Raw genomic sequence first — 23,771 nt, forward strand, 5'->3', positions numbered from 1 at the left:
TTGCAGCACATGGTGATGCAGCTAAGGTCTCTTCAACAGCGGTAATTGAGTCAAGTAACGTATTTGCCTGTCTTCCCAGATCCATGACAAGTATTTGCCTTGGTCTAATATCGTTGGTGATAGAAAATTCGTAGCCGCCGATACTGACCGTAGTAGCATGAGTCAGATCAACTTTCGAAATATGTGTAAAGCATGCGTCCGTATGCTGAAAGACTACTAGTAAACACATGAGATCTGAACAACTGAGTTGACAATTTGTGCAATCAATCATGTCTTGGCAACTTTAAATCACTTCTCTCGTCGCTTTCAAAACATTGTCTAAGTTTGGAGTTGGTGATTCTTCCATCACGCTGGTAATTTTGGGAATAAAAAGCGTTAGTCGTGACCGGCCCTGACAAGTAATGGGCGCTTTGTTTTTGTGTGGTGGTGCGTGATTTGAAGAACTCTTGGTGGTTAATTTTCCGTCTGATATTTCGAGAGCACCATTGTATGACTTCGAGGTAGTCTGAGTTGGGCATTGAAAAGACGGATATGTTGGTGATACTTGAGCCAGATTCCAGTCTGGTGCATCTAGATTTTTTGAGGGAAGAGCCGTGTTCTGATGGAAAAATATTCAGCAGCAACCTTTCAATATGACAACTTCACTCATATATCCAACTTACATCGAAACCTGAATCTGTGTTGAGCCAAGAGAATTGCTCCCCCATCTCTTGTGACCACTTGGCCAAATTCTCAAGGTTCAGACTTGAATTATTCGGTATCGATATATCGGTAGTATCAATTTCAAGATATGTAGAGCTTTCTATAGATCTCTCCTGCGAAATATCACTACTGCCCACGGGTTGTTCTAGTTCTAAACTTGTTGGGCTTCCGCTCCGACGCTGTAACCTGGAGTGTAACCTGGGCTCTGAGGAACCGTTGGCACTTTTGTATACGCATTTTATCTCCCTGCTCCTGCATCTTTGGCAGTCACTTTTTGCATTACATTTGACCTTTGCTGAACGACATGCTTCACATGCTGTTATGGGTCGACGAATTAATGGTTTAGCACCTTGAGCCTTTGAACTTTGCCAGTTGAGAATAAAACTGCGGGGTACTCCCGATTTATCAGGAAGACGATTTGGTGTAGTTGGAGACATCGAGTAGTAAAGACGGGCATCTTCTGTAATCTGATATAAAAGAGTCGGTGTTTTTGATGTATCTACCTTTTCATAATTCCACATCAGAAATCCCGTTAGGTAAAAAGAAGGTAAGGGACGGCGACATATTTTTCAGTTATTTTCCTGGGGACTGCTGGGTAAGCAGGTTTTCTAATACTGTATGTTCTAATATGATAATAACCCAATTGGATATGTAAATGAAACCTCAGCTACTTCGTCTAATTTGATCTTTGCCGTTATAATCTGATATGTGTCCTTACTAAGCATCTTTGCAAAACTTACAAAGATACTTAAATACATGAAATATCATCACCTAGGTAAAACCACTTCTGATTTGGAGTCACTCGATCAACAGGGCTTCTAGGTTCAACCAACAGTTGAGAAGAAAAGATAATGTTGTACATGCCCCGTTACCTCACCAACAAACATTCGTCAATACCCCTAGGAACTTCTCGAGACAACCACTTTACTGTGCTAGCTTCCAACACCAGAGCGAAAGATAAGCCTCATCAGTAACATTGAGGAAGAACCCTTAATCCAAACCCTTGAGGGGGAACCTCTACAGGAATACGAAGACACAGTGAAGTATTTAAACGCCGATAATATCGATGGCACACCGCACTATCAACAACATTCAAGAAACAACAAGGTCTAGTTCCAGGCTTGTTGCTAGACTTTGTTAATAGTATATCGATATTGGATATACGAGATCCTCTTAGAGATCTAGATCGATACTTATTTATATTACATTACCATATCATTTTGTATGAGATAATATTGTAGTACAATTCTATACACCAGTAAATTCCACAAGAAATGAATATAAATTCATTAACCCAAGTCTAATTAAACGCCTTGACTAACATTCGAAAGCATTTATTAAAAAATTATCTAAACTTTTAGCAATCTAGCGAATGACGACTATATTATCACGTGATAAATCATTATCTAGATCTTGATCTCACACGAAGACCTTTCCTCGTTCGCATAGCCCATCTATTTCATTGTTGATCTTTGAGACTATTCTCATATTGCCCCTTGTAGCGCGTGTGACAATAACCAAATAAATATTATAATTTTATTATCAATTATTTTGATTCACAAATTGATACCTATGTATACACATATAATACAAAATCTCTTTCTCAATATTTCTATTTGACAATCCTCCTATCATATTAGCAAGGAAATGACTAGACCATCACGATATATGGCTTGATTGTCGATGACGACAATTCTCATGACCTAGAAACTATCCCCCAACACTCTCATTTGTGCAAAGATTTATGATTCCTTCAGAACAGATTCACATCCCAAAAACGATCGATAGGAGACACTAGAGAGACCCAAGAGTCCCAGTCCCAACAATCGCCCCCCAAAGGTATGATAACACATACAAATGCCCCAGACTCAGCGCAAAGACAAAAGCAAAAGAAAGCAGCCTTTGCACAGATTAATCACGAGCCATTCCCAAAGCCCGAACCCAAAGCGAAGCGAATCTCACTGTTCCGAAGCTCGAAGCAACCTCTCTAATCAACATCGTAGCGATCATCCCATGCATTCGATCTCATATCTCATGTATCGAACGAAACAAAATAAAACACAACACAACACAACACAACAAGGAGATATTCACTACTACCTACATACCCAGATGGAAGTAGAAGTAGAAGCCCTGACATCACACGGCAACGAAAGGAAGAAACCGGTGGGAAACAAGAAGAACAAGTCTTGATTGATGAAGGGCATATGTAGAGATCCGCGATCGAGAAGATAAGTAGGTACTTATCGTATTAGCCATACTCAAATATTCTTCTAGCATTCCGGGCTAATTCATGTTGTCTCGGTAGGTAGTATTTGATATACTCAGATTGATGAGAACACAAGACACCTAAAGTAGCGATAGAATCTCATTATCGCATTCTCGGTTTGCATCTCGGGTATTCGAAATTGATCAGCCGGTCAACCAGTCAATCAACCAGCCATAGCCTCTTGAAACCCCTTGTAATCGCACCAGATATTTTGACTTTGACCTCACATGTATACCCGCCTATTCAATCAACAGCCCAACCTCAAATCCCCCCTTCACCCTCCACACAAAGCCGTCCCCACCTCGCCACCCCCGCATACCTCTCCGCCACCTCCGATATGCCCACATCCCCAAAAATCCGCGCCGCCTTCTCATAAAGATCAACATGATAACACGAGTTCAAGATACTATCCGGCGCGGGCATCGCCGATGTGTAGATACTAGTACTAGGTAAACCCAATGGATGAAAAAGATAAAGCGCAAGAGACAGGAGACGCAAGGCGAAGAGTTGCAGGAGAGGAGAAGAGGATGTAGAGTGGGAGAGCCTAGGGGGTGTTAGTATTAGTTTGTGTGTTTTTGGTGGTGGAAGAGGGGGGGTGGGGGTGGGTGAACTGAGAGAGAAAGAAACATACCAAAAAGCATTTTTCAACAGCTCAGCAAATTCCATCCCAGCACATTCCAAGTTCGGCAACGCAAGAAAAAAAGCACAGAGCGATAACGTATCACCAATCAATTCATGAGTCTCAACAAGTAGTGGGACTTTTCCTCCATCTTTCACAAAAGCCAAACCAGCATATCGAGACGTCAATAATGCCAGTTCGGAGTTGAAGCATGATTGAAGCGTGTTGATTGAACGGGAAGATTGCACGAGAATGATACCGAGACGAGTATTAATTGTTTCCGGATCTTCGGAGCACCTGGTGGAAGAATGTGTCACTTGAGCGGGTTTAATTTGAGACGATGAATTCGAAAGTGTTTCGGTTAATCGCAAGAATGAATTTCTCTGTGGTTTCGCATCTGAGATAGAATATGAATGCCGTTCCTGAGTTTTCGCGTCTTCGTCTTCATCTTCATCGTCATCGTCATCATCACTTTCATATGGGAATTTGGTATATAAACCATGGCGTCTGTGAAGAAAAGATTGCCATTCTATTTCGTTGGTTTCAGGATTTTCTCTATCCATCAGGGTTAGGATTTGAACAACAATGAGATGTGAAAAGGGGTATTGGAGACGCTCACGGTCTTTCAAAAGCGAGAAGAGCGCGAACCTCTTCGCATCTCTGCACCATGGTTAAATTTGCTGGTATTGTCATATTGGATCTTTCAATGTATTGATCTGCTATTTGTTGTATTGCCCAGAGAATAGGTAGATTTGATCAAAAGACACGAATGAGTAACTTCAATCTAGAGATTAGGGGGGGAATATCTTTCCCAAATGCAGATAAAGGGATAGAAATATGAGCATAATTTTATTACATTAACAACATACAATTATTTAAATGAAATTTCCCCAACATTGAAACAATCTGGCCGCCTGATATATAGCCCATCAATCCTGCGCCTCGAATCCTCTGGGTCGATTGTTGGAATAGGCCTGAGCTCGGGCCCTTGATATGCTCCTCAGTTGACCGGCGAGAATCCTTGAATCCGCAGCTTTATACAGTAACCAAGTAAAGTTCGAGAGTAAATAGTTATTCAGTAGGTTGGGTGATTTCTAGCCTCAAAGTCGGCCTGAGCCAACCGTTATGTGTCCTAGATGTCAAAACGGTAGAATTCTTTTGATCGAATCATATGGATGCGTTCCCACTCCCACCATAATGCTACATGTTTCTTACAGTAGCCTTAGACTTGAAAACGGTAACTATGACCGATATTTGCGGCAGCTTAAACGTTGTCGATGAAGGGCTGGTCTCTTTCCCATATATCTCTGAGGTGGAAGGTGAGCAAGTGCCCGCCTTATCATGATTCATTTTCAGACACGAATTATCCGTCCCTTAAATCCTCGCACTCATTGTCAACCATGATTTTAGCAAAGTCTGTTAACTCTTCATCAAACTCGATTTCAAAACCTTCGGATACACGCCCGTCGGTAGACCCATCAGAAGATACATTCTGCTCGTATTCATATATCGTAGCCCCTTCAGATACAAGAAGCTCTTCGATCAAGCGATCGTTCCCGCTACTATCGTCATCGGAACCAGGTGGTATATCAGGATCCTTGATGCCCCTCCTGAGAATTCCCAAGGGGCCAAAACAAGTGAATGGTGTGATACTTATATCACTTACATCAAGATAGTTCACATTTGTCCCTCTTTTCAGCAACAATGGTATAACAGCTCTCCATCTCTTATACACTGCTTGCTGAAGAGGACTTTTTGTACTGCCTGTTATACAATACCATAAGTCGCAATAAGGGAGATCGGGATGCATACCAGGGCCGAGAAGTAGTTTCAGAACAACCTCGGCTCGTCTCTCAAGTACTTCCCACATGATGTCCTGGAACATACTTGTTTCAGTGAGACCCAAAGTCCCCGCTCGCTCTATAAGGAAGAGAAGTTTTGCTTCCTTATCACATTGTGCAAAAGCCGCCAGGATTGGAAGGAGATGGTACTCATTATGGCCTTCGAACCCCTGCAAATAGTCTAAAAAAAGCTGGAAACTTTCTATTGAGTCCATGCTAATAGCAACAGCAAACAGAATCTCTTCTATTCCGCAGGGACGTCTTTGGAGTATCATGGGCCATTCTGAGTGTATTTTGAGTTTACTCCTGACAACGAACGCCGAATTTTCCTGGTCAGGATGTAATAGCGCATAAGATAAAGGCTTCCACAAGAAACAAACATCGTCTATTAACATTGAATCGCATTTGTTCGTGATCAGTGGTAGAACATCGAGAATAATGGATTTCTCCATGGAGACACTTTCCCCAACAAATCTTATGATTTCTATGAGAACCATCAGTAAAAAGCTACCACTCTTTTCTATCGCAAGCTCCAAGGCAATTTGACAGCTTTCATACTCCGTGTATCCACGTTCACGCATACGAATAAAGTGTTGCACATGTGATGCGTTCTCGAAATGGATAGCAACTGAAAGAGGAGGGCATTCTCCAAGTTGTAGAGGCCCATCCACAGTAGTGTTATATTCATCGGCGAGAAACCTTTCCACATGTGTTAATTTCAATAAACTTGCATAGTAAATCGTTGTACCAAGATCATTCCCATTCTTCCACTCAGCATTTTGAATATCGGGAGCAAGATAATCACGATCGTTTTCTGTGCGAAGCCAGGTTTCTCTCCATTCCGACGAGCCCAGATATTGAACAACTTCGAGTGTGAGATAACCAGTGAAATAAAGGATATCTCCACACAAGATAACGATCTTCTCGTCCCGCGGGCCAATCGATATAATTCAGGCAGCATTCAAGAGCAAATAGATGTAGCGATAGTTCATCAAACCCGTTCATATATGTAACATTCAGATAAGTTGACGTCAGATACTCGCAGACTGAAGAGTGAGATAGTTGTACAGATTTCATTCTCCCCGGGGACACGAAATAGGGATCGTGCAGCTGTGGTCTGCTATAGTCTGTGTTGTGGGTAACCAAGCTCCCTAAAATGTCAAGGAGTTCTTCTGAATCGCTAAATCGATTATTGATGTTGAATGAAGATTTTGAATCCATTCGAGCCGCTACAGCTTCAGCTGATTCACGGATCGTTGGTTTCTCGTGACAAATCACCAGCAACATCAGTGCAGCAACGACTATGTCTGTATAATCTTCATGAATATTTGAAAGCATCCTTTCGTATTTAGGATGTAAAGTTCTGGGCAGGCCCTTCAAAGTCTGTCGTAACATAGCTGGAGTGGGGCATCTTTTCAGAGCATCGAGCTGACGATCTAGGGGATGAAGGCTTACATTCAATTAGCCCTGTCCCCCAATGTCATGGGCATTTCATTCTGAATCTCAGGTGGCCACTTCCTAAGTTTTGTATCGTTTTCCAACTGTGTTTTAACGTATTGACGTGTGTCCGAGTTGACATTTTCATTTCTGGTGAGAAATGTTGAGAGCTTGGGTATCTCATCTATAATTTCTTTGATGTCCGCCTCCTTCCGACTGGTCATAAATAGATGTAAGTTTTTATAGGCCTATGAGGACACCTCTCGCAGTAATTCGCAGACAGCCTGTCGATTGCCTTGTGCGTAACCTCTGTGGCATTCGTCTACTGCGTCTAGGATTAGGTAAAAGGTTCCAGGCATCGTCAATACGGCTTTTAGCATATCTTTCAGCGGAACGGTAGGTTGAATATCTTTAAAGATGGCTAAAGCATCATTGAGCGAGGCGTCACATTTGACGAGGAGTTGTATGAAAATTGAGCGCGGTAAATTATTGGCATTTTGTTTTTCGGTTTCATTGAAAGAGAAGTAGTAATATGCGATGAAGCAGTCAGGACTATTGCCCAATAATCGATCACATCCAAGATAACTGTTGAGCTATATGTCTGTTAGCACTCGAGCATAACTTCTTAATGGCGGAGGGCTGCCCGCACCACAGAATTGTTTTACCGCAGCCTGATAGACCCTGAACCCAAAGGAAGGAATTATCGCTCGTCTTCCAATTGCGGTGTTTATTGCTTTGAAGAAACCATGACCCGGTGCCAGGTTCAAAGCGTCTTCGCGCCAAGTCATGATTTGTTTTCGGGTCTGCGGTCAACAACCACTGGAGAACCTCCTTTTTCTTGGATTCTATTGTCACTGATCAGTATTTTCCAGGAGTTATGTGTCCATCGTTTACCTCGGGCTTTTATCTTTTCTTTAGTTTCAAAATCCAAACTTTGCTGAGCGATTGTGCATTTTATATCTTGCATACTATCGTTAACGTCTCGAGTATGCTGGTCGATGTTTGTATGATTATTATTGATGCTCTGATTGTAAAGGCTGATACCATGTCTAATTTCGAGAGCGTCGTCTTTAAGGTCTCTTATGTGGTCTTCAATTCTCTGCGCATTTTCCTTGATATCTCGAATGTCGCATAGAGCCTGCTAGGCGTACTTTTCGATCGCAGCAATGATTTGTCTGTAGCAAGACTTAGCACAGCTTCAACTCTCCGCGAGTATTCTAGACCTCGTACAGTTGATCAGACTGAATTGCAATATCAAACTGCTCCTTGATATCGTCAAATTTTGACAAACATTTGTTGATTTTCCTGTCCCAGGAACTCCCCCTCTAATCCATTGATTAAACAAGTTCTTCTCCTCTAATCTTTGTTGAACTTCGTTGATGATTTCCTGACTTTCTTTCCAGGGCTGTTCGGCTTGTTTAACGAGGCAGAATCGCCCTCCACTTTCATCAATCGCAGCTATATTCTTCAAACCTTGATATGAGGCAAGGAACCTCCGCAATGTCCTTAGCATACGTTCTAGATCAGTTCGATTGTGTTCAGACAGTCCAACTTCCTTAGACAAAGCTTGGGCTAATTGAATGCAAGCAATGATGCTGGCTGTGAGCCCGAGAACGCTGACTGGGTTCATGTTGGTGGACCGCCTTTTGAGCCTTGTCGGAGATCAAAGAACGGTCATCAACAATTGAACAATACTGATTGCGCAAGATCCAGAGTATCTGATTGTGTTATATAAAAAACGATACTACTGTTGGCAGACACCGATCAATGAATTTGAAACGAGAATTAGGGCAGTTCTTGGAGTTTTGTCTCCTACCAAGGTTGCGAAAGGTAAGATGTAGAATAGCATAAATTTGCTGCATACTCTATCGATAAGCTATGTGAGCATAGCTAAATGAACCATGTTGTGTGACTAGCTAGGCCACCACACTCTGAATAGACACATCTAACAAAGCAGCCCAACTACTAAGGTTAATTGAACTCATACACTCAAGTTGTAAACCTAAAGGATTGCAAAGTGTATTCAGCCATTGGACTCTAGAACAAGAAATCGCAACATCTCGACTTGAGTAAAAGAGACGAAACGAGTCCCGAAAAATACAGGATATAGCAACATAGGTACTCTTCCATTGTATTAGCAATGATGTTTTCACAAAAACATTTCCCACTGTAATGTGCTCTTTTCTCTTAGAGGATAGAGCCACCCCAAGATCAATTACCTTGAAAGGTAGAAGGTTCAAACCGAGAAGAATCGCAAATTATGGCTAAATCATTGCTAACCAAAGCAACGGCGGGGTAAATGTTGAAACGACAAGTAAGAAGTGACATTGCCCAGTAAAACCTTCAATGACATAACATGAACATATTCAACGACTCAAGCATCGGAGTTATCGAACAGACTTTCAAAACTCCTAGAATGAGAGCATTAGATGACTCTAGTCTCGAAGAGCCTTGCTGGAACTTTCTCTCATGCAACCACAGCTAGTGAGGTTATTTTGGGTACCCTGAACCATCCTCAGAAAAAACCGCGTAAACACTTTTTGACATTCTCCAATTTGTAACGACTCATTTTGTCCCCAGAATGGCCATGTATACAGAGATGTAAGACTCCATGATATTGCCCAGCTAAAGAGTTTGCCAACGTGGTCCAGTTGGAGAAACTTCCATGAAATGCATAGGATTTTGCGGATATACATTCTGATACGTTGCCGACCGGCATGATAACAGGTATATTATTCAATGTAAACACGCAGGAATATGTAAGTCAAACATGATGATAGCAAAGTAAACAACGATTCATCTAGTGATGACAACATGCCTCGGTTTAATTATCAAATAGAAGCTCCTCTCTGAGTTGTTTTCACAGCAAAGACAAATGCATCAGTGATGAAGCTCCCTAAATAACGGGTCTCGAGAGTACTCCACCGCCACGCCGAGCAAGGTACGGCGACGTGTTTTATGGACCTTTCGGGTATCTCTCCGACATCGTGCAGCTCTTGCGGCTCGGTCAACAAATAGTGGTACCGCACGCTGGGTAACATGATTGTGGCAGTGAGATATATTGCCACGAACGGTGACGGATCTTAACACGGTGAGTAAAATAAAGATGGCTGTGGATAGCAAAACGAATACGTGCAGGTGAAGCTATGGTATGGGGACAGCCCCAGCTTGTGTTGCATATTCAAACCGAACCACTCTTCGAAAAGGGCGGGGTTGGGGTTGCAAGCTGCTACGTCGCTGTTGTGTGTTGATGAAGAACGACGGAAAAAAGGAAATTGGGAGGAAGGAGACAGAGTGCATTCATCCGTGATACTAATGCAGACCTGCACTGCCTTCTTTCAATTGCCGGACAAGACGACGACTTATGGGGACTTTCCTGCCACCTCCTGGGTTTTGAAGTGTCGGTACGTGTCAGTTCATGCCAGAGCTGACGAAGAAAAGGATGGCTGGAGTTACGCTCGGCTGCGATGGAAGAAAAGGAACGAAATGAGCACATTCATCCGTTCCACTTCCACACTTCCGCTGGCTGGCTCGCAGAACAGAAAAAAGATCAAAGGTTTCTCAAACTGTGCCAAGACTTTGCGGAGAGTAAGGGAGCTTTTGGCGCTAATGGGTAAACTAATCTCGGACGGGAGTCGGAAGCGGCGCAGTGTCAGGAAGGAAGGCTGGAAATTAAAATGAGCTCGAGCAAGGGTGTGGAAACCTTAGCAGGGTTTGCTACGGCAACCAATAGGAGTGGCGTCTGATATCGACGGAAAGACCCTTGACTAATAAATGAAGCGTGGGTAGTGAGTGAGGAAAGAAAAAGAAGAGGAGAACCGAGGTGCAAAGACAGCCAAGTGAAGAAAGCTTTTTTTCCTTTTCATGATCAGCCAGATCGTCAAATGAGACAGATTGCGTGTTTTTTTCTTCTGATCAATCCGCATCAATTGCTTTCGAGATGACATGTGTTTGAAAGCTGACAAGCGTAGCTGTCTTCATATAATTCATTGCACCTATCAAAACTCAATTGAACCATTTGTGAAGCTCTAGATTCAACCAACATTCCGTCTGCAGCGTACGAGTGCTGTGTGGCCTGAAATTTGATTCGACCTCTTTTCCATGTGAAGCTCGGGTAGAGCTATGCTGAGCTTACCAGTTGCACTCCATCGATCTTACCCTATCGTCCAATGAACGCGTTCCACGATACGAGTCACGTCAGGGATCTCGCCAATGTGAGGAGCTGAAGCTTGAGGAAATTGAATTTATTTCTCACGGCGTCCAAACTGGCACTTGACCGCATTCGGCGTGGCCTATCGACGACGGCCAATTGCGAGGCTACCTCGATTCCTGTTTGGGATTATTGAATGCTGATTGTGTGCTTTGATTTGTAGGCATTCGAAGGGACATCCCACCGGAGCATGCCTCTATCGGAAACTGAGACGGGAAAGTCAAATGTTGCGATGGCTGGGGGCCGAGAACACATGAACACGAAGATCCACTGATGCTTCATACCGCATCGAGAAGGGAAGTGGAGTCGAGAAGAGTGGAGAGCTATCCATAAGGAAGGACAAGAGACGTTCAAGACGACGCCGATTACAGCAGAGCCAAACAAATTTCGTGTGCAGCCTTGGAGTTGGAGATCTAGTCGACGCCACAAACACACACCAGTGAAATTGCCGATGATATGCTTTGAACATGATATTGGGAAGGACCTCGGACAGTCAATAGACGGGGATCGATCAAACAGTAGTGTCAGATGTACATGGGAGGGAGGATCTGTGGATGAGGGTTTGTTTACATTGCATCCTATTCGGGCCATGTTATGAGCGATATTGATTGATGTTTCGACACTCTGGGGTAGCGAAGGTTGAGCTACCCTGCCATGGCGTATCGAGAGACGAGAAAGAGGGAAATGAGAGGGAGGGAAGCGCAGAGGAGAGATGAGAGGTATCACGGGTATCCAGACATATGACGATAAGTGTTGGAACCCAACCGGAGAAGCGTTGGATTGCAATTACAGACATTCCTACATCCATCGCAGAGAGGTAGGTGCTAGGTAGGTGCTAGGTAGCTCGCAAACAGACCGACTCCGTGTGACTGTCCATCGTCCAACGTACCGTGAGCATACTTTGGCCGTGTCTTATCATTTCCGTCTTCTCGCCCGTCGCAGAGATGTCACTCCCATCCGTCATTTCTCATCCAGCCATCATCCCTCGTCCTTCGCCGTCCCTCTCACCCTGTGCATCCACCCCTCCCCCCATCAATCATAAAAGCAGACGGTCTTCCCTACCACTTTTCGTCGCGTTCTGCATTGCACTTCGTAACTCGGCTTCCTCCAATGTAACCCAGCCGTCCGCGACGGGAATTCTCAGGGAATTACTTGATGCAGTTAGTCACGAAATATAATATCGCACGCAGAGTGCCGCAATCGAGTGAATGTAAACAAACAAATAAGCACGCCTGGGTACACCTAATAAAAATCGTGATGGCTGTACGCATAATTTAAAATCGAGCGACCCTGCTGGCTGGCTCGAAGAGAAAAATTGAATATCCAACCACCGTGATTTTTCTAAATCTGCGCCCACCACCCTTCGCTCGCCCTTCGCAATCAATCGCTCTCCACCATCTTCTTTCCCTCTCTCCATCCTCCCACCCCACATCAACACAAATACAACCTCAAAATCGCATCCCCAATCAATTTTGTACACACACACTACTCTACACTACACTCTTCATACCTGCCTGCCTCACGTTCTCCATTGCCCTTTCGCAATCACGATATACTCCTGCCGCTCACAGTTCATCTTGAAAGACCTCGAATATTTTTTGAATTCTGAAAGTCGAGTCAAGAAACGTTACCCGTAAACGTTTTCTTCCCTCCTCCTTCTACCTCAAGAAGTAGAGATCCTTCTTGTGATATCCTTTCGGCACGCTGAAAGGTATTCGAGAAGTGTTCTCGCATTGAAAGGTCGTCAACCTGGACTTTGACGCACGTATACCGATCCCCTTCAGCATCTTCCCGTCGTCGTATAGAAGCGACGCCGCTGCCCAACACATACATACCACCGAGACTCACGTCGAAGGTGAAATCACTCTACAACATCATCACGAGCGCGTCGGACGGGAAGGTCAAGAAGAGGACGCTCAATCTCTTTACTCACAGCCCCAACACCAACACCACCATCACCACGCACACGAACACGAGCACGAGCACCAACATCAACATCACCTTCCTCCCCCTCCTCAACGACAGGAGTTCATAGAAGAAGAGGTTCGCATCACCCGTGAAGAAGACCGCCGTTCTGAATACCGTCCGAGCAGCCGAAAAGAAGAAGAAGTTTATATTCGAGAAGAACGCAGGTTAGTAACTAAAAACACAAGCCCCCCAAACACTGCCTCCCAGAAACCCCCAAGCTCCTTTTTCCCTCCCCAATCCACTATCAATCGCAAATGCCATCAAAAACAAAACAACGAGCCACCAGTCGTCCCAGACCGACCATCTGGAGCCCCAAATGACACGCACCCTACTTTTTCCCCCTTCACCTCCATTTTCACCTCTCTTTGGGAAAAAGGGCCCCTTCCCAATTTTTCTTTCTTTTCTGGTTCTACAGCATTAATCCAAACGATCTGGCCATGTCGGAAGAAGCAGTACCCAATTAACCATTAATTGGGTCCCTTCTGAGACAAATTTGCCAGCTTTCTTGTTTTTTATTATTACGACGCACAGTCCAACGATCTTCGGTTTAGTCCCAGCCACCCCCCTTACCCCAAAAATAACATGGGCTTTCTTTTTTTCTTCTAGTGTTGACACAGTAACGCTCACCGTTTAATTTTCTTCATTAACTGACCCTTTGGTTTTCTCTACCCTTCTTTTAGACCCGAACACAAACACAAACACCACTCTGCTTCCTTCGATATCAACACCCCACATCACCACCGACACTTCGAAGCTTCTTTTGAAAGAGACAGTGATCGTCACCACAAGCACACTGAAGTTAACATCGAACTTCCCCGTCGTGAACACCACCATCACCACCGCCGTCCCTCTTCTGAAGCAGACTTTCAACTAGAACGTCAACGCCAGCCTCGTCACTACGAACCATCCGAAGTTGACTCTCAATTCTCTGCTCCTCAAAAGAGTCCTACCGAGACCAACATCGACTTCGTTGAACGCCAATACCGTTCCCGAACCCAGCCAACGTTCAAGGAAGACACTGTCATCGTCGACCCTCCCAAATCCCGTGTATCTGAACCAAGATACATTGAAGAGACCCGTGTAACTGAGACTACTATCGTCCCAGCTCCTCGCTCAACTCACTCCCACAAGCCCAAGTCCACCTTCCACGAAGAACAATTCGAGGAAGTTCACGTCAAGCAACCTCGCACACCAGCCAGATCTACTTTCACCGAAGAAGTTCGTGAAAGAGAACTCGTCAAGTACACTCCCCCCGCACCCAAATCAACCACTTCAAGTTTCAAACCAGTCAATCTCGAAATGGGTTACTACGATGATGAAGGTAAGCTCCTAGTTTGTTTTTTCTCTAACCCCCCATCATGTACCCTAAGCATTCAATATCAGGGAATTATCACTCCCTTCGTGGAGGTTACTACCATGGACACGGGAAAACTTTGAACCAGGACCCAATTGACTCTCTCGATTTAGCCGGCGCCCCAGCCGTTGCTGCTCCAAAGCAACCTGCCAACACCGTTACCATCCCTTGCCACCACATCCGTATGGGTGACCTCTTGATGCTCCAAGGACGTCCCTGCCAGGTTATCCGTATCACCACCTCCGCCGCCACTGGCCAACACCGTTACTTGGGTGTCGACCTCTTCACCAGACAATTGAATGAAGAGTCCTCTTTCATCGCCAACCCAAGCCCAAGTGTCGTCGTCCAAACTATGTTGGGACCAGTCTTCAAGCAATACCGTGTTCTTGATCTCCAGGACCACTCTGGTAAGTTTTATCTGTCACCGTCTGTACAAGTACCTCATGCTAACATGAACACAGTTGTTGCCATGACCGAGACCGGTGATGTCAAGCAAGCCATTCCCGTTTTGGACCAATCCAACCTCTGGACCCGTCTCAAGGAGGCCTTCGAAGGTGGACGTGGTAGCATCCGTATCATGGTCGTTGCCGATGGTGGTCGTGAGATCGCTGTTGACATGAAGACCGTCCACGGATCCCGTCTGTAGATTTCCTGTACCAGTCACCATGGCGTCCCACCGGCAATGATCCATTGGCCTTTCGATGGAGTTTCCTTTTTGTTTTCATGATTTTTTAGTGCATCTTCGGAGGAAAATTTGAAACGTATGATGGGGTAGATATGGATTCAGATTGATTAATGAGGGATGAAATTTGGATGATCGGGTTTTGATTCTGATCTATCGGATTCTTTTAGTTTAACGAAGTATTCAAGTGGACCCTTGATACCGTCTATGATGGTAAAGAGAGTTCTTGATGCTGAGGTCTTTTTCTACTTTGTAATTGTGTAAATAGGAAAAGATCCAGAATGAAAACACGCTGCTTGTCTATCACTTTATCTCTTAAGTCTTTGATTGAATTCCACTATGTGACTGGTTTATTACTCTCAGGAATGTGTGGTGTTGAAGAATGTTGCGTGACCAATTTCCCCAGCCATGATGAATAGATGTGACCGATTCCCACTTTTGGTTTGTAGGCGGCAATCTAAGGTTGATCCCTCCGCCAAGTGGAGGTCTGACATCTTCAAGCTCATTGATTTCGTAAGAAGTACTCCAGCCACGTAAAGTACCTTGATGGCTGAGTACGGGCATGAGGACCTTCTTTATCCAGAACTGCTTGCACATGATACCATTTTCCTACATTCCCCGCCATTCATAGAGTTTCTCAAGATAAGCTCAATAGATAAGATAATCACAACATCCCAAGTCCTTTCATTGAATCAATTATTCATTTATCCAAACCTGAATGCGTATCATCCGTTCGGCTCCTGTTCTTCAGCTTTTGTCTTCGCTCGTAACTTCGTTGTTCAAATCTTCAATTTCTCTTGGGTTTCCTCTTGTCTATACTTATCTCTATCTCTATCCGCATCTTTATCTTCATCCCGCCCATATACACATACCTACATACACATAACTCACAAGTAATAAACTATGGGCTCATCGCAATCAACCCCAAATTCCCCTTCTCCCGCAGAAGCCCAGTGCATTCTTCTGGAGAAGATTCAGAATATGAAGTTTCAATCTGAGGAAGATGATTATATACATGTAAATGAAAAAGGTGCTGCTTATCAAGCTACGTCGCGAGCTCAGTGGACGCCTTTGAGTGCTGCGAGAGTTGAAAAGTGGGAGGAGGAACTCTTGAGTGATCCTAAGAATCGGTATGTATGATTGCTATGTATTCCATCTGCACATTACTAATATCAAGCTCTCCAGTCTAGCTCTGAGTGCACTCAGCAGTGCCGATCCACGAACAGTCCTCACATCCCGTACCACTCTCAACCAAGACCAACAAATCTTCTCCATCAAAATACCCTTTGAGGGAGCTCCCATAACCAATCAGCGACAATCAGGACGATGCTGGTTGTTTGCCTCCACCAATGTCTTTCGTGTGGCATTGATGAAGAGACATAATCTCAAAGAATTCGAACTTTCTCAAGCTTACCTATTCTTTTGGGATAAATTAGAAAAGGCGAATTGGTTTTTGGAGCAAATCCTTGATACGATAGGAGAGGATTTGGATGGGAGGTTGGTGCAGAGATTGATGGAGAATCCTGTCAGTGATGGAGGACAGTGGGATATGTAGGTTTTATTTTGCATGTATAAATTTTTGACTCGCGAATTCTAACAATTTGGATATAGGGTTTACAACATTGTCCATAAGTATGGTCTCGTACCCCAAGTTCTCTACCCAGATAGCTTCAATGCCCAAACATCTTCGGTGATCAATAGTATCATCACAACCAAGCTTAGAGAAGACGCTCTCAAATTACGTGCCGCAGCTACCACAAAATCTGCATCTACTCTTAATAGTTTGAAAGAGCATATGGTTCGCCAAATCCATCTCATCCTAACTCTTGCTTTGGGTCCACCACCTGCCTCTGATGCAGCTTTCACATGGCAATATCTAGACAAAGATGGCAAAGCTCAAGAATTAAAAGTCACCCCCATTCAATTCGCTAAGGAATTGAGCACACCAAAATCAATCAGAATCACCAATTCCACAGTCCACGATATGTTTTCACTAGTCAACGATCCTAGAAACGAATACGGCACTCTCCTGACTGTCGATCGTCTCGGTAATATCGTAGGAGGTCGTCCCATTACATATGTGAATGTTTCCATGCCTGTCATGAAAGCTGCTTGTATTTCCATGTTAAAAGCTGGTCTTCCGATATTTTTCGGCTCGGACGTCGGTAAATACAGCAACTCACAATCTGGAGTCATGGATCTCAATCTCATCGATTATGAGCTAGGATTTAATATCAAACTTGGAATGAGTAAAGCACAACGCTTAATGACGGGAGAAAGTGCAATGACCCATGCAATGGTTCTTACGGCTGTACACTTGGACGAGGAGGGAAAGAGTGTTAGATGGAGAGTTCAAAATAGTTGGGGAGAGGGAGCAGGAAAGGATGGTTGGTTTGTAATGAGTGATGCGTGGATGGATGAATTTGTTTATCAGGCGGTTGTGGAACCGAGGTTTGTGTCAAAGAGCGTTAGAGATGTGCTTGGAGGTGAGGCAAAGGTCTTGAATTTGTGGGATCCGATGGGTGCTTTGGCTTAAAGGTGTATAGTGATGGAGTGAATGAGTGATGATATGTTATGATATGGATTTTTGGTATGGAAGTAAAGAATGATTGATTGCAGTTCTGGTTTTTAGGGGAATGGAAATTGGAAAGAGGAGTTATGAATTATGAATCATGACGTTATTGATGGTAGTTATGATATGAGGATGCGATTTAAGACTTGGCAATAACAATATTTCTGGTATAATAACACAGAACTCAGATATGGAATGCAATTTTTATAAATACATTTTGATATATCTATATCTAGATTCTTTTTCTTTTTCCTTTTCACTCTTCTTGTTGTTTTCAAGCTCGCCTAACTCCCCCTTTCAACGTTATCCCATCACACTGTGATATCATCAACGAAGTCAAACCCACGCAAAACAATCATGACAGATTTCTTCATCTTGTTCATCTTGTTCGTCTTGTTTATAGAAATGTGGGGGTAGCAACGTATAGAAAGAATTAGATTTATATCAAGATTTTGAGGGTAAGAAAGGGAAGAGGAGGGGGAATGGAGAGAGAAAGAGAAAATTACTAGATTTTGTAAGTATTGTGAATATTCTAAATATTGGTTTCACTGGAGATTTCTGTGGGGGGGTTGTTGAAATGGGTGGGTGTGTGGGTGTGTGAGTGAGTGAGTGGGTTTTGGAGAGATTTGAAATTGAAATTGAAATTGGAATTGGAATTTGAGAGCTGTGCTGGGCTTGGCTTGGTTTGCTTTTGGGCTTTTTGTAGATAGGGATTTATGTATGTATGTATGTATGTATGTATGTATAATATCTCTACATTATCTGTTGCGGTTGGAAAGCGGAAGGAAAGCTGGGCGGGGGAGAAGTAATGGAGAATTTGAAAGGTGAATCTTTCCCGGGATTTGGGAATGTTGGGGAATGGAGCTCGGTTGTGCTGAGATGATGAGATGAGGATAATAAATTGATTTGGAGATGAATGGATGGGTATTTACATCGTTGCTAAAATAAATAATAAAATATAAAGTCAAAAGAGTGGAAAATTAAAAGACTGAATGAATGCTTGTTGAGATATTATTTATGTAGAAGTAGGAAGGGAGTTGAATGTGAGGATTTTTGGGAGTGTTAAATCTGTTTCAGGGTATCTTATATATATATATATATATATGTGTGTGTGTGTGTGTGTGTGTTTTTCAACTTGAATTCAATGATTTCATTAATGAGGAGGCATTCATTACTGAACTCTGAAGATTACAAAGGTGCATTGCAAATTGTAAATTATTTTCTGATTGTAGAATCATGTGGAAAGAACTATTCTACAATTTTCCTGTGCAAGTAACAAGATTGATGCTAATGGATGCTCACGAAACTCCATTTGTCGATCTGCCAAATACAAATTGCGGGTGATTTGGTGAGTATTCAAATTCAATGATGGAAGACTCCATTCCATCCAAACACCAACTCGTGATACACGCAACCTGACCATGCCATTCATATCCATGTATCCATACAAATATCTCAACAGAAAGGACTCCAAAACAAAAACAAAAAAAGCATCTCACAAAGCAACATTCATCCAAAACCCATCATCCGCACTCGGAAACGCAAGCCAGAAATTATCATCCAGACTCGTCAAAAACTCATCTTGCAGATAACTTTCCGGAACAATAAGCGGTGCAGTTGCCGATTCGTCATGTTGATTAAAAGGTTGACTGATTTCATCTTCGGGCTCGGGACTCGCATCGGAAGGATGTGGGTGCAGACTTGCTTCGTACCAACTTTTGATTCGGAGTAATTGCCGAGAAAAACGAATGAATATGTCTTTTTCGGGAGTGGTGTTGATGGATGATTGAGATTGAGATTGGGATTGGGATTGCAGTTGTTCTGGACTTCTACCTCGAATGAATATGATTTTCTTGAGTTTGTCAATTAGGAAATCAATCGTGTGTTGGATGTTTAAGGCTGAACGAGCGTAGTTTCGATCCCAACCGTCGGCTTTGCAGGTGCATAGCTTGAGGGCGACTAGAATGCCGTAGCCAACTTGGACCCAGGTGGTATAAGCAGCTCCGATGGAAAAGTCTATCCATTGAGTGACTTTGTCGTCAAGAAAGGATTTGACGGATATTAAGCAGGAGTTGAGGATACTGAGTCGCTCGAGACTATCTGAATTTATGTAGTCGGCATCGTTTAAGCCCGCTTCGTATAGGATGATTTCGGCAATGCTGTAGTTGATTGATATGAGAACTATTTTAGGGGTCGTTAATAAGCAATCAGGGGTGTTAGAAGCGAGGGAACCAACAATGTGATTTTAGGTTTTCTGGTAGCTCGTGCTTGAAACTTTCTAGTTCCCGCTGCAACAAATCCATGCACATCTTCCGCGGAACGACACGAGGACCGAATCCCGCTTCGAGATTGTAGAATGTATGTTTTATCTTCCTCGAGAGTTGTTGGAGCTTTACTAGATGGAAAAGAAGTATGTCACTCTGGAGCCCTCCTGCTTCGGCTACTATTTTGCATGCTTCTTCGAGCTGGACAGTATATCTCATACTTTCAACGCTACTACCTGGGGGCATCCTAGTGAAAACTATCAGCTAATTCATAGTCATTCTGATTTCCCGATTGTACACTCACATGGATGTGGCATAGAAACATCCTGCGTAAGCCCGAAGTTCCTCAAGTCTCCGACTACTTAAACTATCCTTATTGGCTTGCGAAGTATCTGACGGAGTATTAGAACCATGGAAGAATAGACTGTAGTAATGTAATATCCGTTTGTGAAGTCAAATACACACTTACCATCAGCCGGTATCTTCTCCATAGCCGCACCCGGCTTTAATGATCGTTGTAGACCAAGAGTTGTAACCATGGATTTTACAAGGTAAATCAAATTGATTGTTTGATTATTTATGATAGATTGATAATGAAACCTGTTAGAATTAGCAAACGGATATTGACGCTAGAGGCAACATTCGAAATACCATCCAAGATGAACAAGCAATGCTTGCAATTTGTCTAGACTAGCAGTCTGACCTCTCAGCAACAATTCGGTTATAAAATTCTCAAAAGAGCGAATTCCAAAAGCATCCTGAAAAGTTGGATTACGGTGAGATGCAGCTGTAATAATAGCTTTCCATAAAAATGGTCTCTCAACTTGGAATTGACGAGGTGAGGTATGAGGAGGTATGAGGACGAAAGGACAGTATGGAGCCATGTCGCTTTTGAAAATGGCTAATAATGCATGTGCATAATCATCATCAAGGTCGATTATGGGAGGTATAGCTGATGATGATGAGCATGCGGAATATAAATCTGTGTTCGCACTATTACTAGTAGATGAAGATTTGAGATTACTGTCAAAACTCATTGGTGTCTCGTCGTTTGGGATCTGTTCGGTAACATGGTCTAGCAAGTGTGGTGGATTAATGGACTTGATATCCGTTGGGATGACATTCTGACGTTGCACATGTGAATCATGATACGATGCTTTTGGCATATGATTCGATGTATTCAGAATGGTAACGATGTCATCTAGTTTCTTCTCGAGTCCAGCCACAGAGCTAAATGAAGTGAGTAGAGAAAATTAAATTAAGCTTCGTACCATGCTTACGTAGATTTAAGTCGTTTCTTTGGCTTGTTTGGAGGTTCACACTCCTTTCGAAGTCGCTGACAGCTGGATATCAACAATTTAGCGAAAGTAAATTTTGAGTGAGGATTGAGAAACCTACCGATAGCATTTGTTGCCAACGGGATCAGACGGAGTACATTTCGCCTTTGCCTTGGCACATGTTCCACATGCATTATTATGTAGTCCATAGGCCCTTTTTGAGCGCTCAATAATTGGAGCCTCCATTCCTGGATGTGATGGAGGTTATGATCACGTGTCGTGTATCCCGCTTCTCTAAGTCTTGGAAGGATGTTTTCGAAATAGCTTAGTTTGAAGGATAAAAGCAGTACTATCAGGGAGTAGAGAAGGGAAATTTGCGTTTTGCAAAACTTTAGAAATTATTACTCTTTGGATGGGAAGTCGTTGAGCTCTCTCCTCGACAGGAAGATGACGAGCGGGAACGGCTTCCGTCTCCGTTTCATAGCACGTGATCTAGGAATGTATTGTTTCATCTTGACTTCATGGGAGAGTCTGATGTTGCACACTATGGCAAAAGAAACAACGACGCTAAAAACAATTGCATGCGAGGTATACATATTTGATATGGTGCGATCTTCTTTTGTAAAGATGTGATTCTTCACATGCACTCGATAGTCGTTGGATTGCACAGATTCTCGGGTCTCGGAGTCATTGTGAGCATGGCGTTATTTTAGATCTCCATCCGTTCTCGTGCTTGTTTTCGGACAATTCTCTTCTAGTCAAGAAACCGTTTGATGATCCGAAATATAGTACTGATACTTTCACGGCAATCGAGTCTACTTTTTCATAAAAGAAGCTACAAGATCCGATGCACGAGCAGCTGCTAGTTTGAGATCTGCACTCATTGTCCTTGGCAATATCCCTCTTCTTTCCTTGATTAACTTCCTCGATCTACTGCGTAAAACAGATTGATAATAGATATTATCTGTGTCAGGACTTGTAAAGCACAACCGATGGTTGAATTGAGGCTATTGGAAAGTTCCAACTGCTATATGAATCGTGGCAAGCAAAGTCTTCATTTTAGCCTTATTTCTTCAAAGCACTAGAGGAGCCATGAAGATATCTGAATTTCTTATTTCGCGAATAGTCGAAAGATATGAGATCACTAGGGATCTTTTTGCTACCAGGTTGTCCCGTAATTTTTATGGATGCGGCACATCTGCCGTTAGCCTTCCGATTTCAGTTCGATTTAGTGACGGCTCGACCTAGAACAGTTACAAAGGACCGATATGATCGTCTTCTGATGCTAAATAGCTACATGACGTTGAGTGGTATAACGTTCATATAGTTACTCTTGAGAGCGGGGTGTTGTGTGGAACAATGAGCTGGAGTAGTACGACCGAGGGTGTAGTTGCCTTTACACATTTGTTTAGGACATCTAAAGGCGCGCTTGCGGAAAGATTATGTGCGAAAATATATCTTGGGGTCATCGAAACTACTTGGAAGAATCAATAGCAAAGAAGAATTGTGTCACCGCTCAATTAGTGATATCTACACAGTAGCACCGCTTTCATGTATAAGTACCCCAATATACCACTCAGGACGATGGACTCAATCATTGTCTATCCACTTCTTCGTCTCAACATCTAATAAACTTATTCTTCAATCCTTCTTGTTTTCAAGTATAATTCAAACCGAAAAAATGGTTGCCATCAAAAACATTTTCTGCTTCATCACAGCAGTCACTGCTGCCACTATTTACCAGCGTACACCGGCAACTATTCTCACGGATATAACCACCATCGATACCAATGTTAACGCTCTTACAAAGGCAGTCGACAACTACAACGGTGGATTCTTTGACCTGCTTACAGTTAGCAGCGCCGAATCAACCTTGGAAACTTGTAAGTTCTATTCTGAAGTTACTAGTATGAACCATACTAATAATTCACCTTAGCTATCAAGAACGCTGCCACCGATACCGCCAACACATCTCCATTGTCCTCAGCTGACTCCACCAACATTCTCAATGCAATCAATCATCTGATCCCCGATATCCAACAGGCACTCGATGCACTTGTAGCAAAGAAGACTACATTCGCTAACGCAGGGGTTGCTTCAACCGTTGAGGGTGACTTAGCGAATTTGAAAAAGGAAACTGATACTTTTGGAAAGAATCTTCTTGCCATTTCCTCTTCTGATGTAGAGCCAAAATTATCTGCGACTTTGAGTACAATTGATAACGATTTTACCAATGCAGAGGCTGCATTTTAAGGCGGTTCATATATTTGACAATGGCATCGCATAAGAACCTGGGAGCTAGTGGCGGGAGAGAATTGATTAGATTGAATCGGAATTTGGAACAATCGATACCTCTGAATGAGGTCAGTTGGGAATGGAAACAGATTATTTAAAATCTGACATCGGCTGAATCCAAAGATATTACTCTATAAAAATCATAAAACCACTCCCTTGCACCTGTGTATACCTAGTACTGAATCGCCATTGTTCCAAGGCAAGCTAAAGTTTCTAGAACGTTCACCCCTATCTTTGAATAACTCACCAGAATCTGCTATTCAATTGAGTACTCGAATCTT

At 43.1% G+C, this 23,771-nt stretch overlaps 7 protein-coding genes across 9 annotated transcripts; 3 read left to right on the top strand and 4 right to left on the bottom strand.

Moving 5' to 3' along the window:
• Positions 1 to 2,319: 2,319 nt before the first annotated feature.
• BCIN_08g01080 (hypothetical protein) lies at positions 2,320 to 4,375 on the bottom strand. Its single transcript, XM_001548708.2, has 3 exons — positions 4,210 to 4,375; positions 3,603 to 4,145; positions 2,320 to 3,515 (listed from the first exon to the last, which is right to left on the bottom strand). The coding sequence occupies exons 1-3, from the start codon at positions 4,281 to 4,283 to the stop codon at positions 3,233 to 3,235; spliced, it is 900 nt and encodes a 299-aa protein (XP_001548758.1). The 5' UTR covers positions 4,284 to 4,375; the 3' UTR covers positions 2,320 to 3,232.
• Positions 4,376 to 4,470: 95 nt separating this feature from the next.
• Positions 4,471 to 6,120, bottom strand: BCIN_08g01090 (hypothetical protein). The gene has a single exon (XM_024694368.1). The coding sequence runs from the start codon at positions 6,010 to 6,012 to the stop codon at positions 4,954 to 4,956; it is 1,059 nt and encodes a 352-aa protein (XP_024550157.1). The 5' UTR covers positions 6,013 to 6,120; the 3' UTR covers positions 4,471 to 4,953.
• Positions 6,121 to 7,270: 1,150 nt separating this feature from the next.
• Positions 7,271 to 8,871, bottom strand: BCIN_08g01100 (hypothetical protein). 2 transcript variants are annotated; one of them, XM_024694370.1, is made up of 4 exons: positions 8,099 to 8,871; positions 7,763 to 8,043; positions 7,518 to 7,713; positions 7,271 to 7,461 (listed from the first exon to the last, which is right to left on the bottom strand). In XM_024694370.1, exons 1-2 carry the CDS (start codon positions 8,496 to 8,498, stop codon positions 7,949 to 7,951), a joined length of 495 nt encoding a protein of 164 aa, XP_024550159.1. In that variant the 5' UTR covers positions 8,499 to 8,871; the 3' UTR covers positions 7,271 to 7,461; positions 7,518 to 7,713; positions 7,763 to 7,948. The 2 variants fall into 2 exon arrangements, with proteins under 2 accessions (XP_024550159.1, XP_024550158.1); XM_024694369.1 differs by having other exon boundaries at positions 7,763 to 8,871.
• Positions 8,872 to 12,158: 3,287 nt separating this feature from the next.
• On the top strand, positions 12,159 to 15,444 carry Bchex. 2 transcript variants are annotated; one of them, XM_024694372.1, is made up of 4 exons: positions 12,159 to 13,210; positions 13,727 to 14,367; positions 14,430 to 14,807; positions 14,862 to 15,444. In XM_024694372.1, exons 2-4 carry the CDS (start codon positions 14,346 to 14,348, stop codon positions 15,044 to 15,046), a joined length of 585 nt encoding a protein of 194 aa, XP_024550161.1. In that variant the 5' UTR covers positions 12,159 to 13,210; positions 13,727 to 14,345; the 3' UTR covers positions 15,047 to 15,444. The 2 variants fall into 2 exon arrangements, with proteins under 2 accessions (XP_024550161.1, XP_024550160.1); XM_024694371.1 differs by having other exon boundaries at positions 14,514 to 14,807.
• Positions 15,445 to 15,664: 220 nt separating this feature from the next.
• Bclap3 lies at positions 15,665 to 17,869 on the top strand. Its single transcript, XM_001548699.2, has 3 exons — positions 15,665 to 16,212; positions 16,268 to 16,633; positions 16,694 to 17,869. Exons 1-3 carry the CDS (start codon positions 15,986 to 15,988, stop codon positions 17,616 to 17,618), a joined length of 1,518 nt encoding a protein of 505 aa, XP_001548749.1. The 5' UTR covers positions 15,665 to 15,985; the 3' UTR covers positions 17,619 to 17,869.
• A 994-nt stretch (positions 17,870 to 18,863) lies between these two features.
• On the bottom strand, positions 18,864 to 21,746 carry BCIN_08g01130 (hypothetical protein). Its single transcript, XM_001548698.2, has 7 exons — positions 21,317 to 21,746; positions 21,199 to 21,261; positions 20,570 to 21,148; positions 20,388 to 20,518; positions 20,223 to 20,310; positions 19,891 to 20,165; positions 18,864 to 19,835 (listed from the first exon to the last, which is right to left on the bottom strand). Exons 1-7 carry the CDS (start codon positions 21,439 to 21,441, stop codon positions 19,150 to 19,152), a joined length of 1,947 nt encoding a protein of 648 aa, XP_001548748.1. The 5' UTR covers positions 21,442 to 21,746; the 3' UTR covers positions 18,864 to 19,149.
• Positions 21,747 to 22,675: 929 nt separating this feature from the next.
• Positions 22,676 to 23,752, top strand: BCIN_08g01140 (hypothetical protein). Its single transcript, XM_001548697.2, has 2 exons — positions 22,676 to 23,078; positions 23,132 to 23,752. Exons 1-2 carry the CDS (start codon positions 22,877 to 22,879, stop codon positions 23,446 to 23,448), a joined length of 519 nt encoding a protein of 172 aa, XP_001548747.1. The 5' UTR covers positions 22,676 to 22,876; the 3' UTR covers positions 23,449 to 23,752.
• Positions 23,753 to 23,771: the final 19 nt, after the last annotated feature.

Source organism: Botrytis cinerea, chromosome 8 (genome assembly GCF_000143535.2).
Source record: "Botrytis cinerea B05.10 chromosome 8, complete sequence".
NCBI classification, from domain to species: Eukaryota; Fungi; Ascomycota; class Leotiomycetes; order Helotiales; family Sclerotiniaceae; genus Botrytis; species Botrytis cinerea.